Raw genomic sequence first — 16,840 nt, forward strand, 5'->3', positions numbered from 1 at the left:
AGTAGGGGACTTGTGGGTTTCCCCATATAATTTCATAGAGAAGAACACATTTTTGAGTCATGCCATTAATTGAGAGGCATAATAAGATCCTGCTGCATTACTTGTTTGTTAATTATACAAAATATATTTGAACCAGTAGAACAAAATGTAGCCTTAGGGGAACTTTTCCTCAAACAAAAGTATCTGTCATGGATCTGTTTAAGATTATAGACTATTCTGTGACAGGACCATAGAAGGAAGTGTGGCATAATGGAAAGAGCACTGAACTTGGAGTCACAAGTCAGTTTGAATCCTGGCTCTCTCACCTGCTACCTTGGGTAAATTGCTTAATTTCTCTGGACCTCAGTTTCATCATCTGTAAAATAAGGGGTTTGAACTAAATTAAATGGCCTCTAAGACTTTTCTAGCTTTAATTCTATGATCCTATGAAATACCTTTGATCAACTGTCCACTGACTATCAAGGGTGGTATCAAATAGGAAGATGTGTAAAAAATAAAAATAAAAAAGGTGTCTGCCAGGGTCATGGAAGATGTCTTACATAAAACCCCAAAGGAAAATGGATCCCCAACTAATGATAGGTTTCACAGATACTCATATTCATCACAGATAGATACATAAACATGTAGATCAATATATAGAGGGCCTCTAACATCCCTTCCATCTCCAAATCTATAGTCCTATGGATGATGATAGGCTGATCAAGCTTCAGATCACCATTGGGCTTCCTCAATGGATCTACTACTATTCCAAAGAAACTGACCTAGAATTCATAGGCATGGGGTAGGGGAAGTTTGGGGCAAATGAATGTCAAGTGTATAATGCCAACATTACCACATGCATTTGGATAGACAGCTTACTGTATATGTGTGTGTATGTATGCACCCACATCATATAAATGTAAATATACTATATACAATTTGTAAACAGCCATTGAGATAATTTGTTTTACCTGATTATGCATATTTGTTACAAGAAATTTCTTCTTTTTTCCCTAATAGGGTCGGGGTGGAAGGGAGAGAAAATAGATTTCTGTTAATTTTTAAAAACAAAGAGGTAGTGGTGTTAGCTATGCGACGTGTTTCATGCACTGGCAGATGAGATCATTGTATGATTAGTTTTACTTAACTGTTTTACTTTGTTACAAGAGATCTCATGAAGGAGGGGCAATCAATAAGTCTATGCAATGGGAAAATAAAAAATATCAATAAAACTGTTTTCATAAATAAAAGAACCAGGGGAAGTCTTCCAATATGGTGGGTGAATCCTTGTTGAAGAATTTATGCATGGTCTTGGATAAGAGTGATGCAGGATGGAAGGCGTAGCAATGTGTACCAGTGGAAGGAGCACCCACGTTGATGAGATTAGAGAAGTATTCAAATGTTGAGGGTAACTATGAAAATTCTGGTGTGTTCAATGATGAACATCCATATGTAAAATATCTACTTGGTGTAAAATACTCCAGTAGAGGAACATGCAAAGATAATTTAAACAGAGTCCATGACCTCATAGACAATAGGCAGCTTTCTAACCCAGAGAGACCTGTGTTCAAATTCATCCTCTTCCTAGCTGTGTGACTCTGGGCAAGTCACTTACCTGCTGTCTGTCTCAATTTCCACATCTGTCAAATGAGGTTAATTACAGCACCTAACTCCTGGGTTGTCACTAGGATAAAATGAGGTATTGTTTATAAAGTGCTTTGTAAAACTTAAAGCACCATATAAATTCTACCTATTTTTATTTTTACCTTATATGCAGGAAATTACCTTAGTAATTTACCTTAGTGGAGGGAATTCAACACACGCAGCAATAAAAGTTAATATCTAATACATATGCAATTGTGCTACAACAATTGTATTGAAGAGAATATGAAAATATATGAGAGGTAACAAGTACCATGTGATGTCTGTCTGAGAAAGAAAAGAGCATTTCTAACTTGGAGGAATGAAGAGTCAGCACTTAGGCTGGGTTTTGAAGGATGAATAGGATTTTAAATGGTGAAGAATGAGATTGGGTTGGAGATGAAGGAGTTTCATTTATTAGTAAAGGCCTAAAAGACATCACTGAAATGAGAAAATGCAACGTATATGTAGGAAACACCAAAGTATTCAGTTTGCCAGAACACAATGTATTTGGAATGGTTTAGTGTGAGGCGAGGCCCAGGCTGTAGAAAGTCAGGTTTGTGGAGGCCTAGATTTGTTGAATTATGTTCTTTTGTTGCCGAGATTGAAGCATTTGGTCTGCAAGGAGGAGTTGGGGATGCTGCCTTCTGAGACTATAACCTACTCACAGCTATAGGTGTAATTTGTGGTACCTTCTAAATAGAGGAAGATTTTCCTTATTCTTAAACCACTTTAAAAAATCTAAAGGCTGTAAGGAGAAATGGTCTGTATTTATAAAGCAGGAAAAATGTTTGAGCCATCTCTGAGACTTTTAATTATATATTTTTTAAATAGTGAAATGTTGACTTATTTTTTTAAAGCCATTCTCCCTGCTGATCGCTAACAGTTTGCCTCAGCTGCACAACAAAGGCATAATTACGTAGGTGTTAACTTATGCTTGTCACACCTCTTCTAGACATTCGACATAACAAGCAGACCGCATTCCATTCACATGCTCTCTCATAGCTAAGATGCCAAGGTTTTAGTGAAAACGGTTATGTTAGAAAGTTCCTGCTTAGAGAATCTTTGAAATCTTTGTTGAGAGTTCTTGGAAGCCAAAGGCTTCTGGGTAACATGTGAATCACAGGTGAGAAATGTAACATTTCTGGGCCCAGAGCTGACTTCTTTCAATAGTCAAGGTCAATAAATCACGCAATCTCCATCATATTAGATGGAACTGACACCTTGTAATGACATAGCAGAATCTTAACCAAAATCTCTCTCTCTGAACAAAGAAAGACTAGCCTTGGGAAAAAACAAATGTCCCCCATGCCATGTTTTGAGTGTTAGACAGCTAGAATAATTTTATTCTTTTTCTACTCTCACTCTATATCATCAGGAGGTGTTCAGAAATGGCCCTGACCTTGTGTAGCACACTAGCAATAGGTATGTGTATGTCTGTTAGCACAGTGGTAGCCCTCATGACCCAAATACCGACACAGTCTTTCAAAAATGCCTTGACCATGCTTCCTTGAAATGCAACGTGTATATCCATGATGATAATTACATCTTATATACCAACAATACATTGTTGAAGATGAAGAAAGATTCTAAGACCTTGACAAGATTCTCCAAACCAAAGTCAACATGTGCATGGTTATTTGATTAGCTCGTTACAAACTGAGGTACAGGAGAATATAGTGAAAACAATGTTGGGAAGTAAGATGTGGGATCAAAGAATGAAAGAAATCAAAAGCTCTAGATAATCTCAGACTTGTATATCACAAACATATTCTTCTGGAAAAGTCAGATGACTGACTGAAATGAATTTGCTATGTCTTAAGACAAGGAATGACTGGTTACAGATATAACGTCCTTTCAAAATTAGCTGTCTGTGTGCAATATATCACTTAGTAGAAAAAACAAAGGTCAACTATAAATATCCAATTAGAAGAAAAGATCAAGATAAGAAGACACTGCATATGATTTCAGCAGCTCTAGGGAAATCTATTTAAAGCAAGTGTTGACTGAAAAAAAAAGAAATGGACAAACATGAAGATTTGATTCTGAATATTATTATTTCTAAGGAAAACATTCCTCAGAATAAGCAGCCCCTCTGGCTATGGAGTGAATGCTTTTTCTACTGTAGCACGGCCTCTCCCATTCCCTTGGAACACCCTTTCCCAGATCCCATACTCATCCCACCAGAGGATCCCAGCAGCCCCCTCAGGAAGACAGACAGACATACAGACAGACAGCACTACTGACCGGGCAGATGGCGTGGGCTCTGTCACTTGCCGTTGCACGCGGGCCGCATGTACACAATTCTCCTTGTTCTCTGCTTGAGAAGCCAAGGGGATGTCAGGAGAGGTGTGGCTGATCTTCATGGCGGCATCTGGATAGGGCGAGGGCTGCTCCTGATAGTCCTCACTGTACTCTGGGTCATTGGTCTCGGTTTCTGTGTAATTCAGGGGTTCCTGGTTGTCTTTGCTTCCCGAGAACAGGCCTCGTTCTCTCCAAGGGATCCAGCAGAGCTTCCAGGACACAAATAAAGATACACTGAAGAGGGCCAACCCACAGGCTGTGACAACTAGAGACAGCAAACTCACTGAGACGTCTAAAAGGGAGGAAAACCGCAAGACCAGCGTTAGTGGAATATCTACTTCATTCATTCATTGCTTCAACAAGCATTTACTATGCACCAACTATGTGCCAATCTGTCTGCTAGTCAGTGAAAATAGAGCTAAACAACAACAATGTAAGTCCTACCCTCAAGGAGCTTACATTCTTTTGGGAGAAATGAAATGTCTCTATATAAGTAAACAAAATATATACAAAGAAAATACAGAATAATTTCCTGGAGTGGAGTGGAGAATAGGAACTGGGATTTTTTTAGGAAGTGGCAATTGATTAGTTTTATTCTGTAGAAAATACTCAACAGGAGCTATTGTTGAGGATTTAGTAAGTACTGTTCCCAACAGACCCTTAGTAGAAGAATCAGGAAGTCCATGGTGGCATGTGTTACCTAACTACAAGATTAATATGCCCCATTTTCAATTTTATTCATTTTTGGAAGATGGGAAAGCACAAGATTTCTGGACCCACATTGAAGGAGACATATCCACAAGATGTGGGTCATTTTCTTCTCTCAGAGGTGCAGGATCTGGGGGTCTAGCCAATTTCCCCTCTGTTTCTTTCATTGTAGGCAGTGATCAAGTCCTTTGACCAGTAGAGTGAAGGTTTATGGAAGGCATGTGGGGAAGTGGGAAGGTGGGCAGGTTTTCTGAATTCACTTAACTCAGAAGCAAACATTTCTCTCCCTACTGCTCTGAGATGAGAAGATAATTGAGCCCACTGAAGAACAATGAGCCAGTCATTCACTCAGGTCAACCTATCCAACAGTTTTGACACCCTGCTGACCTGTGACACTGATATAGAAGCTATGCTTAGGGAGGAATTGGGGAAAAAGCCAACAGAGACTGGGGTAATTTCCTTTTCCCTCCTCTGCTTAAAAGAGCAGAGAATTAAATTTAAATCTCTAGGGATATCTGTGGCCTGAATGAGACCACAATGGTTAAGTCACCAGTGTCTACAGCAGGCCTGGGTAGGCTGAAGAAGTGGTCTGCTGGTTTGGGATGTAAACCTGCACTGGGGAATACTCCCAGTTCCCTTCCTTTCACCTACCATATGGAGCACGCTTGTTCTCCTTCTTCCTATGTTCTTATTTTCCAGTTACCCTGACCCCATAAAGGGATCTTGCTTTAGACCTCTGAGTAAAACCCTTGTGAAATTCAGCTTTTATGTGTGGGTTTGTTTCTTAAGTGTTCCAATCAGTTTGGCTGTATAATTCCAAGTCCTTTCCAAACCCTGTTTCTATGGCATCCTGAGAACAGAGCCGGCTGATAAGGGGACTAGCTTGTATGGAATGGATTGGCAATGTGCCTACTGGACACACGAGCTGGTGGAATGCACACTGAATCTGAGATGACCTGAGTTTGAGGACTAGCATTATCCCTTGCTAACTGTGTGATCTTAGCGAAGTGTTTTAACTGCTTTGGGCTTCATTTTGTGTATTGCAGTGGTTGGATAAGGTTACCTCTGGGTCCCCTTCAGTTCTAAATTTGTGATCTCAGGACTGCAATTGTCTCATTGTGTTTTGCTTTGTTTGTCTAACCTCATTTCTTTAAGCCTCTTCTTGTATCCAGGACTTACCAGGAGTAAGCTTATGTTTTTGATTCCTCATTCCTTCATTACCAGCTATTCTCCTCCTTTACAGCTTCCCTAGCTTTGGCCCTTTCTCTTCAGGTGTATTCCCATCCTCCTCTCTAAATCTCCTGATGAATCTGGGGAGATGCTCTTCTCTTCATCTACTTCCCCTCTTTAAAAGACCTTTCAGAATCATCACTGCTGGTCACTTGGCTGAGAAAAATCTTTCCTTGATAATACCCTCTAACCTGATGTTGGCATGAGAGAGGGAGAGAGAGAGAGAGGGGAAGAGAGAAAGGAGAGAAAGAGAGAGAGAAGGACCAAGATTCCATGCCTAGGAAGCCACATGAATAGGAGTCAGAATGACAGGCCTTATCCTGCATCTTGCTGGGGCCTGAAGGCTCAGTGAATCACAAGCTCTGGGATGAATACAGTCACCTAGCAGGGACTTTGGATTCACAGCTCAGCTGCCTCAGCACTTAGGTCCTTCCTTGACTCAGGCTTTTGTCTTTTCTACAGAGGTGCAAAGGATAGGGGGCTGCTACCAGCCGTTTGTGAATTTGCACCAAGAGGACCCTGAATTGGAGGCCCTGGTCCTTCTATTCAAAAGTGTCTATTGTACTCTCTAGTCATGCAATGAAGCTAGAAGGTTCTCATGTCATATTTCCTAATTAATTTTCTCTGGAGCTTAGACTAAGGACTGACTATAGAAGTTACATCCAATCAAACTAGGAAGCTACATCTCTCCTTTTTCTCTCATTATCCTTTACTTCTCTCCCTAATTACTATGGGGTGTGTGTGTGTGTGTGTGTGTGTGCGTGCGCGCGCGCGCGAGCACGCACATGCTCGCCTCTCACTTGAATAGTATAACAACACCTCATTCTCTGAGAGTTTCCTTGTCCATCAATCTCAACTCCTCAGAATACTATATAAAACCACATAGGAAGCAAAGAAAAATCTCTGACCAGCCAAAGTAGATATCTTAAAATCCATACAATAAAACTCACACATTTTAACTCATAGGAGAGTCCTCCAGATCTCACTTAATGCCAGTTGCCCCTTAGTTTACAAACAATTCTAATAGGATGGCTTATCTAATTTTCCTGACTATAGCTTATACAAAGTACTAAGTTAGAAATTAGGGTGGAAGTGAAGAAATCACTTTAGGCAGAGTCACTGACTGCCAGAATTGAAAGCTGATAAGCCAGTAGGGAAAGAGGCTCTGGAAAATAGAAATGAAAAGGAAAAAAAGCAGTCATCAAGGGTTATTTTGGTGTAGGGCCAATACCTCAATACGTTTGTGGCCATTCCCGTACTGTAACTGATGTTCATAATAATGACACAGAGTCATCACATTAGATTTTGTTCAGAATCCTGTTTAACAAGTCAAGGAAATATGAGATACATTTTTAGAAAGATTTTATCTAAAATGGCTCAATTTAAAATTTAGTATCTAAAAGCATAAGCTCTAATTAGCTGGAAAATTCCTTTATGTGAACTGACCTATCCCCAATGGTGCTACATCAATGGCTTTCTATTGTATTTAGCAGCAAACTAAGCCATCTTGGACTCCCATTGTTTAGAGTGGTCATGTGGGTCAATGGATAGAATCTAGGTTTCTGAGTATTGTTAAACAGGGCTGCCTCCAAATATCATGAGATTGAGAAGGATGCTGAAGTACAGATATTGGGAAAGGAATATCTAGAGACTAATTGCTCCCTTCTCCCAAAAGTACATTGGAGGGGAGAGTATCCTAATCTTGTTCTCATTTCTTCTCAGATCTAGAGGGGAAAGGTGAGTAGCTCAGGCCTGGATCTGATACTGAGGACAATGAATCCCAGGGAAAATGAAGCATTTGTCATGCTCTCAAACCCCAGTCTCAATGATTTCTTATGAACTTGCCAGATGACCTTGAGATATATGTGTGTATAGGTGCACACATACCCCTATGTATAATTAAATTATATATGATTGTATAAATTAATGTATATATAGGTATGCATATCACATTATATATTATCTATACATTATATAGTATAGAATTATGTATATAAAATTATATAATAGAATAATAAAATTATAATTAAATTATATAAATAATATACAATTTATATAGAATTACAATTAAATTGTATGTAATTAAATTACATACATTTATATATAATTAAACTCATATATTATATTAAATTATATATATTATTTATATATATTATAGATGCATATTACATGAAGGGAGGATTGGAAATGAGATCATTTAATTAAATTCAACAAACATTTATTAATCACCTTCTCTGTTCATAGTAGCAAAGCTACAAAAAAAACCCCAATAACACTATTTCCTGCTCTCAAGGAACCAACATTCATAGGGATTAGGGTGAAGATACAATAAAGCTAAATAGACACAAGGTATTTAGAAAGTAATAGGGAGCAATTACAAGAGGTTGAGCATACTAGCCAATGCAGTTTATGTGCATGGCAGAGGCAGGAAGGCCTTCATGTAGGAGGGGCACCTGAACTATGCTTTCTAGGAAGAAGGGTGAAAATGAGGAAGGAGTAGATTCCAGACATGGGGTGGGGACACCGATGTCCCCAAAGGCACAGAGGCAGAAGATGGACTGTCACATAAAGGGAACATCTGATTGGCCAGTTCCAATTTCCATTGGTGACCATGGTTGGCATGGCAATAGATGACTCCTACTAGACCTCTATGCATTAGTTCTCCTGATTGAATAATACTAACAACACCTCACATTTATGTACAGCTTTACAGATGGAAGGTGCTTTACACATATCATTTCTTTGTCCCTTCACAATAACCCCATGAGGGAGCTAGTGAAATAATAATTAGGTTTTATTAGAATTAACAGGCATTTTAAAGTACCAAGGATTAGTGAGCATTACTATGAATCCACAGTGTTTACCTGACTCAATGCTTTAATGCTGATGTAAACAAAGCACTCTGCTGGGCTTGGTCTAAATATCTGTTTCCTAATACACTCCTCAAGGCCATGGGCTTGTGGCTGCAGAATCTTGATGATGAGTATCGATTGCTTTTTTTTTAAAGGAATAAGGAAAGGCAGCCCACAGATCCTCTTGCCAGTATGCTGCCCAGAGCAGTCACATGAATCTAAGCCTGGCCATTATTTACTTTGCCTAAAATCAGCATTTGGAGAGTTCCTGAAACACCTTTTCAGAGAAGGGATTCTATAACTATATTGTGACAACAGTTACCCACCTGTCTCAGTGGATACAACAGCTGAGAAAAGCGATTTGCTTGAGAATGTGCATTGGCTGCTGAAAGATCTGTGATTTATTTATAGCCCTCAGCATCTAATCCTTTGCTAACCATGTTACTTCTGCTGCATACACGTGGTGCCCTAACTAGAAAGATATTTGGAAACAGTGTAGTTGAAAGAGATAGATTTGTACAACAGATCAAAAAGGAGTGACCTCAGAATGACTGGGTTTTAGGAAAATGCCACAGAAGACACAAATATGATTATTATATATCAGAGAAATGTTCAGGAAACAAAGTATCATTGGTAATAGAAAGTACCTACAGAATGATTTGGTCGTGTAATGATTATTACTTCCATTTCATATGTAAGGAAACTGTAAGTTACAGAAAATAAGTGATTTGCTCATGGTCACATAGCTAAACCCAGATTGGAGCCTAGGTCTCTGACTCTAATCCCAGAGCTTTCTCCATTAGAAGATACTGTACCTCTTATTAGTGTTTTATACAAACACCAGGAATGTTCAGAATTGGAAGGAGCATCAGAGGTCAACCCCCTCATTTTACAATTGAGGAAACATGAGGCAAGGGAGGTGAAGAGAATTGTCTGAGGTCATGAAACATCAGAGGCAGGACTTGAACCTTCATCTTCTGATATCAAAATGAGGTCTTTCTACTGTAAATTTGGCATATTTAAAATGAACAAGCATGAGCCATGATTCCAGAATCAGTTTTCCAATAGATATGTGTGTTATTTGAAAGGAAGAAGTGAAAATATATGAACCCAAAGTCTTCAAAGAATTCAGAAGAAAAAAAATCTCCAAAGAGAGCAAGAGCTTTCAGAATTCAAACAATAAGCATTAAGTATAATTAAAATATCTAGGTGGCACAGCACATAAGCATGCTGGATTGAGGGTCAAGAAAATCTGAATTCAAGTGCTGCTCCAGATAATTATCAGCTGTGTGAACCTGGGCAAGTCACTTAGTTTTAGCCTACATTTTCCCGTCTGTAAAATGGAGACAGTGATAGTACCTATCTGTCAGGGCAGTTGTAAAGAAATAACATATTTACAATGCTTTGCATACTATAAAGCGTTACATAACTTGATGGTGAAGATGACTACTACAAATAAAACTGAGACTAACTACTTGGTATCTTTTGTCCTCCATTAAAGTCCTAATGTGTGCCTCATATTCTTGCGGAGGCATCCTTGGATTTTGAATACCTCTGTAAGTAGAGTGGAACCTCAAGTAGGTCTATCTATGTCAGAAAGGTTGCCCAGCCATGGAGTAGTCCATCTGAGTTCAGAAAAACTCATTACCAAAAACTTAGCCATAATGCAGTGAAAATGTCAGACTCAAAACTCATGATATAACGTATTAAGATGAAGTATTGATGAGATCCATGTATTTTAGGACTTACCCGCACTGAAGAAATTACAGCTCTTTTGAATGATATGAATGTAAAAGCTATTACAATATTGTATTAGTTAAATTACTTAAGATAACAGAAGGGATTTCAGAAAAAATTTTTTAAAAAGTGAATGGAGAATGATTGACACCAATCCCCAAGAAAAATTGTCTGGGGTAGGAGGCTAGGAATAAGATCTGGATTTAGAAATTTACATAATTGATAGCAAAAAACATAAATATAGCTGTGTTCTTTTGTTGAGTTTGGTTTAGTAATGGAAATGGTAAAATAATAAAGTTTATATCCCCTTATGACAAAATGAAAATAATTAACAAAGAATGGTAAAAGTCAAATATGATCATCATAATGAAAACTATAAACAGATCAAACTACACAATAAAAAGAAAAAGGGTAATGATAGATTAAAAAATAGAATTGGACAGTGTATTCCCTACAGGAAACATTTAATATAGAAGGAGCTACAGAGATATAAATGGAAAGACTAGACCAAAAGGCATCATGCTGCATCAATCTCAAGAACATTGGGGGTGGCATTGATAATTTCTGACAAAGCTGAACTAATTCCTGAAAGCATTAAGATAAATAAACAGGGCAGTTATGATATACTTAAAGGCATCATTCAAAATGAAAGCCTATTGGTTTAAAATATGCAAGTGACAAATTATGTAGCAGTTAAACTTATAAAGGAAAAGCTCATGGTCTTTGCAGAAGAAAAGAAATAATTAACAGTGAAGAATAAACATCTAGGGCAGCTAGGTGGTGCAGTGAGTAGAGCACTGGCCGTGGAGCCAGGAGGACCTGAGTTCAAATTTGACCTCAGACACTTGACATACTTACTAGCTGTGTGACCTTGGGCAAGTCACTTAACCCCAACTGCCCTGCCCCCCCAAAGAAAACAAACATCAAAGATAAAAAGAAGTCATGATGTTGAATACTATTGAACAAAGTGTGTCTAATAGACTTAATAATAACACATACATGTACATAGTCCTTTAAGGTTTGCAACATGCTTTATATATTTTATTTCATTTGATCTTCACAAAGACCCTGAGAAGTCAGCATTACTACCACCCTCATTTTACAAATGAAGAGAGTTTCAGAAAGATTAAGTGACTTTCCCAGGGCCACAAAGTTTGTATTTGTCTCAGGCAGTATTCAAACTTAGGCCTCCCAAATCTAGCGCTCTATCTACAATTCTACCTAGCTGCTTAAACAAGGGAGGTATATTTTTTCTTAATTATACATGTAATGTGTGAAATGACTCAATTCTTATTCATAGAGAAGCTGTATATAAATTTGAAAGTAGAAATTTTATATGCTATATTTAAAAACTATACTCAATAAAACTAGAAGTTTATAATAACACACACAAAAATATGTCTAGAAGAACGAAGATGCCCTAAAACCAACAACAGGTTTCATTAAAGATAATTACAACATAGATGCCATGTACAGCTAGGTGGTGCAGTAGATAGACTGCCGGGCCTGGAGTCAGGAAAATATGAGTTCAATTCTAGCTTCAAGCACTTACTTAGCTGTGTAATCACTGTTTGCCTCAATCTCCTTATTTGTAAAATGTAAACAGTAATAACACCCATCTCCCAGGGTTGTTGTGAAGCTCTATGAGATAATAATTGTAAAGTACTTAGCACAATGCATGGTACCATGTAAGTGCTATACAAATGGCAGGTATTATTAGCTATTTTCATATTGGAATCCATGGAATGTAGCTAAAGTGGTATTTAGAGGCAAATTCATAGTGCTAGGTGATTAAATTAGTAAAAGAGAAAAAATAAAATCAGTGGGCTCGGTCTATATTTAAAGAACTTAGAAAAGGAGCAGATAAATACAGTAGAGGAAAACAGGAAAAGAGAAATTAGCACCATCAAGGCAAGGATCAATCAGATTATTAATTAAAATGTTTGTTTTAAAGCAATAAAATTGGTAAACAATAAGCAAACTTAGCCAAAAGATTAGAGAAAGAAACACAACCAGAACTGGAAACAAAAAAGGAGAGCTCATGATGAAGGCTAAGTATTTATGAAAAATAACAAAGCTTTATGTCATTAAATTTGAGAACTTACAAGAAATAGGTGGATATCTACAAGAAAAACAAAGCATGAAACTTATCAAACTGGACATGGATAATTTAAATATACCAGTTCTCACTTAGAAGGCGAAATTAGGCAGGCCATTAGCTTATTGCCTCCTTTCTTCCCTAAATGTCCTAGGACCATCTGGATTCATGAATGAATTTTTTCAAATCTTTTAAGTATTTTCTATGGAATACTTCTTCTCATATTCCATTTCATTCGTTCCATGAGATAAATATTCTTTTGATCGTCAAGTTGTGAAAAGAAAAAGAAATTTATATGCCAATATCATTAATGGATACTGGCAAGAAAAAAATAAATATTAGCAAATATGTCAAAATACCAATGCATTGAAAATTATACATCCATCCTACAACACTGTAGGAAGCATATAGAGGGTCATCTTTGAGTACAGGAAGAGCTGGCTTCAAATCTAGTTTCTGACATGCATTGGCTGTGTGATTCCAGGCAAATCATTTAACCTCTCAGTGCTGGCAATTCACTAAGATGGAAAGTTTCAAAGAAGGGCGTTCTCTATACCAATAAAATCACAGCTCTCATCACTATTTTATTCCAAGTCCATATCAAATTTTAAATAATCAATATAATATATCATGCCAAAATAAACAAATAACAAAGCCTATGTAATTAAATATATGCAGAAGACATTTTTCTGATAATAAATTTATATTAAAGAAACTTTAAAAACTATGTAAGTAGAAGGAACTTTTCTTAATATGAATCAAAAGCACTTCTTTAGAAACAATTACTATCAGTATATATAATGGAAAAATATTAGAGGAAGTCTCCTTAAAAGCACATATTAAGTAAGTCAATAGCTATAGCCCTTAGAAATGCTAGTAATTCTGAGAAGACGTGAAAAATAAAGTAATAAACACTGGAAAAAATAAGGTTAAAATATCTTCATGTGTGGATAACATGAATGTGTATCTAGGAATTCTAACAGATCCAACAACATTAAGATAATAAATGCCTTTAGGAAATATGAGTAAAGGCATAAACTATCTAAATATATCTTATCAAACCACAAACGAATAGCATTTATAATAAAGACTATGTAGATGACATAGTTAAAACACATGCAAATAACCTTTCAAACTACAGAGAGATCTTTCAAACTGCATGTTTAAAAAAACAAATTAAGGAAATACTTACCAAATGGATAAGGATCTATCTTTTCTATACTTGATTGGTAAGAATCTTTTGAGCAAAATTGATATTTTCCAAATTAATTCATAGATTCAATGTGCTACCAATGAAAATGCTAATGGATGACAAGTGAGATAAAGCCACATGTGTGGGAAAGAAATAGACAAAAATATTAAAAGGAACTTCCTTCTATTCTTCAATAGGTCCATTATCTCATCAAAGTGAGTATCTCCTCCATGGGAGCATCTATGCTCCCTTCATATTTTGTTCCATTATAATAGATGCCATTTCACAACTCTAATGGAAGATTTGTTTAACATGCTGAAGGCATTCCTATAGTTCTTTCAATATTTTATGGATACTTGTATTGGTATTCATGGGCTACCTGTTAATTCCTTATATTCAATATATGATAGGCCTCCCACTTTGTCTGATCATATTCATTGCTGTTGATGTCTTTTTATGATCATCAATGACGAAATTATAGTGTTATAGGACTCTGGTGTTATGGAGATGGGGTTTTGTGCCAAAGAATGACGGAAATCACTGCACTGTTTCCTAAACTTAGCTCAACCTTTATTATTCAATTCTAGATGAATAGCAAAGCACTGTGCCAAACATGGGGGATATGAATAGAAAAGCTAGACAGTCCAGCTTATCATCCATCTGTTCAACTGTTGCCCAAGATAGATATATCAATCAAATGACTCATTAAACTGCCTATGCAATTGCAGTCAATAATTTGGGCAATGTGGACTTTTCATCCACTTGGATGTTTGTCTGTGGATTGCTAATCTTTTGAGTGACCATGAATCTCATTTTGGTGACCCCGTTGTATTCAGGGGCTCAATGGAACGAGTACAATGTCACCTACAAACAGAAACATCCCAGATCCTACAATTTCAAATTCTTTGCTTTTTCCACTGAACCATGCTATAAAACATGATCTTTCTTGTATTTATCCTTTCTTCCAATTTAGTGTTAATTTTTATCTTTGCTCTAAGCAGTTGATGATATGGATGATGTGAGATGGCTGATTTGTGGAGTGATTCCAATTAGTAAACAGTAATTTCTTACTAGTTAAGACAGTCAATTTCATTTTTTTGGTAATGTTGATTGGTGTTTGCCAAATCTTTGGACTCTCTCATTGAATAAAATATTCATGATATATTGGCACAAAGATTCTTAGTAATCTACAAGACTGTAATCTTCATTGCTTAATCTAGAACTTTATTTTCCAATTTTTTATTGTATTCATCTGGGCCATTGAAATAAATCAATGTATATGTTTACTTGTTTTGGTAAATGTTTTAAATTTAAATCTTTTAAAATTCATCACAGAATTTCTTTACTTTTTCATTTTCTAAAAGTCCATTTTTTCCCTCTCTAAATCCATAATATAAGATTGTATGGTCCAAAGATATTTGCCATAAATTTCAGTAAATATTCAATGGTCTTTTTGTTTGTGCTCATCATGACCGGTGTGAAGTGAGGATACCAACATGTTTCATAAATACTTCTCATTTCCTTTGGGCATATGATGAAACCAATGCAGCCAACTAATTTATGTGCCAATCTTGGAACTATCCTTTCATTTAGCTGTAACCTCTTTACATCATAACTGCGGGTTCAGTTCTTTGAGTAGCACATACTGTCTAAAAGTCTTAAGTGTAGTTTTAGACTATTTAAGCTATCAAGCTTTTAGAGCTTAAAATTGCAGTGAGACTTTTGAAACAACCTGCATACGCATTTAAAGGTAGCTGGACAAAGACTGCATGTAAAGTATCAACAGAAAAATTAATGTTTGTGGATAGTCTATAAACTATGTGATTCTTAGTATCTTCTACCTTGATTTCTACTACTCTGCCCCTCTGGTAACAGAAGATGGCAACATGAGGGTCATTTAATAAAAAAAAAGCAAAATGAAAAATTTTGTAGCTCAACACTCATCATAATCAGAGTGCATCTTTTGTCTATGGTAATATGCCTTTCCATGCTTAGTGGAGATGGTTCTAATATAGCAGATGGTGTGTGTTTTGGGGACCAGGTTCAAACCTTTCAATCTTGGTAGATGTTGCTAAAGCTTGTGTCCAACTGGTATCTTATTCTAGAATGCCACGTGATTGCCACAGTATGATAAGCCATCAGAGTAGGATTATGAATAAAGCAAGCAGGATTGGAGAGGGAGGTAAAATACGGCCTTACCTTGCCAGATTTCAAAATATATTTCAAGTAGTAATTATAGAAAATATGTGGTACTAGATTAAAATAATTAGATCTATGAAATAGTAGAGAAACAAAAATATAATCAAATGCCTATTAAAGATCAATGTTTTATAAACCCACAATCATAAAACATTGCAGCCAGGGTAGGGAGGATGACAGAATCATTATTGAAAAAAAATGCTGGAGGGGCAGCTAGGTGGCGCAGTGAGTAGAGCACCAGCCCTGGAGTCAGTAGGACCTGAATTCAAATCCGACCTTAGACACTTGACATATTTACTAGCTGTACAACCTTGGGCAAGTCACTTAACCCCAACTGCCCTGCCCCCCCCAAAAAAAACCTAAAAAAAAGAAAAAAATGCTGGGAAAACTGGACAGAAGTATGAAGAAAAATAGGTTCAGATGTATGCCCCACATTGCACACTAAACTGCACTTCAATCAATAATCTAAATTTCTTTAAAATAATTTAAAAAGGAAAGAAATATACTGAGGAACAATTTATCTTAGCTATGGAAAAAGGAAAACTTCATATAATAAATAAATGGAAAAAAATCATTGAGCACAAAATTGATGGATTTGATTTCTTAAACAAATAGGAAGCTTTTGATAGGTCAAAAAAGCAATATTACTAAAATAAAAAGAAAGGAAAGAGGGGAGAGAAGATATTTGTGATAAATACATCTGTTGAAAATATGATATCTAGAGTCTACAAAAAATGGATAGAAATCTTAAGAGTGATACCCATTTCCTAAAGGAGAGATAATCAAAGACTAAGAGAGCTTAGCTTTATATAATTTCAAAGTTGACAGGGACTACAGAGACCATCTAGTCCAACACATACCTGAAAAGTAATCCCTCCTATAACATACCTGGTATACCTA

General features: G+C 36.6%; 1 protein-coding gene across 1 annotated transcript in view; it reads right to left on the reverse strand.

Annotated features, from left to right (window-relative positions):
* The window catches only part of SYT9 (synaptotagmin 9), a 145,988-nt gene that overhangs the window by 91,012 nt on the left and 38,136 nt on the right, over window positions 1-16,840 (reverse strand). The window contains exon 2 of the mRNA XM_036765094.1: window positions 3,868-4,216. Coding sequence (XP_036620989.1) covers window positions 3,868-4,216 — 349 coding nt within the window. The remainder of the gene's footprint in view (window positions 1-3,867; window positions 4,217-16,840) is intronic.

Source organism: Trichosurus vulpecula, chromosome 6 (genome assembly GCF_011100635.1).
Source record: "Trichosurus vulpecula isolate mTriVul1 chromosome 6, mTriVul1.pri, whole genome shotgun sequence".
In the NCBI taxonomy this organism is placed as follows: Eukaryota; Metazoa; Chordata; class Mammalia; order Diprotodontia; family Phalangeridae; genus Trichosurus; species Trichosurus vulpecula.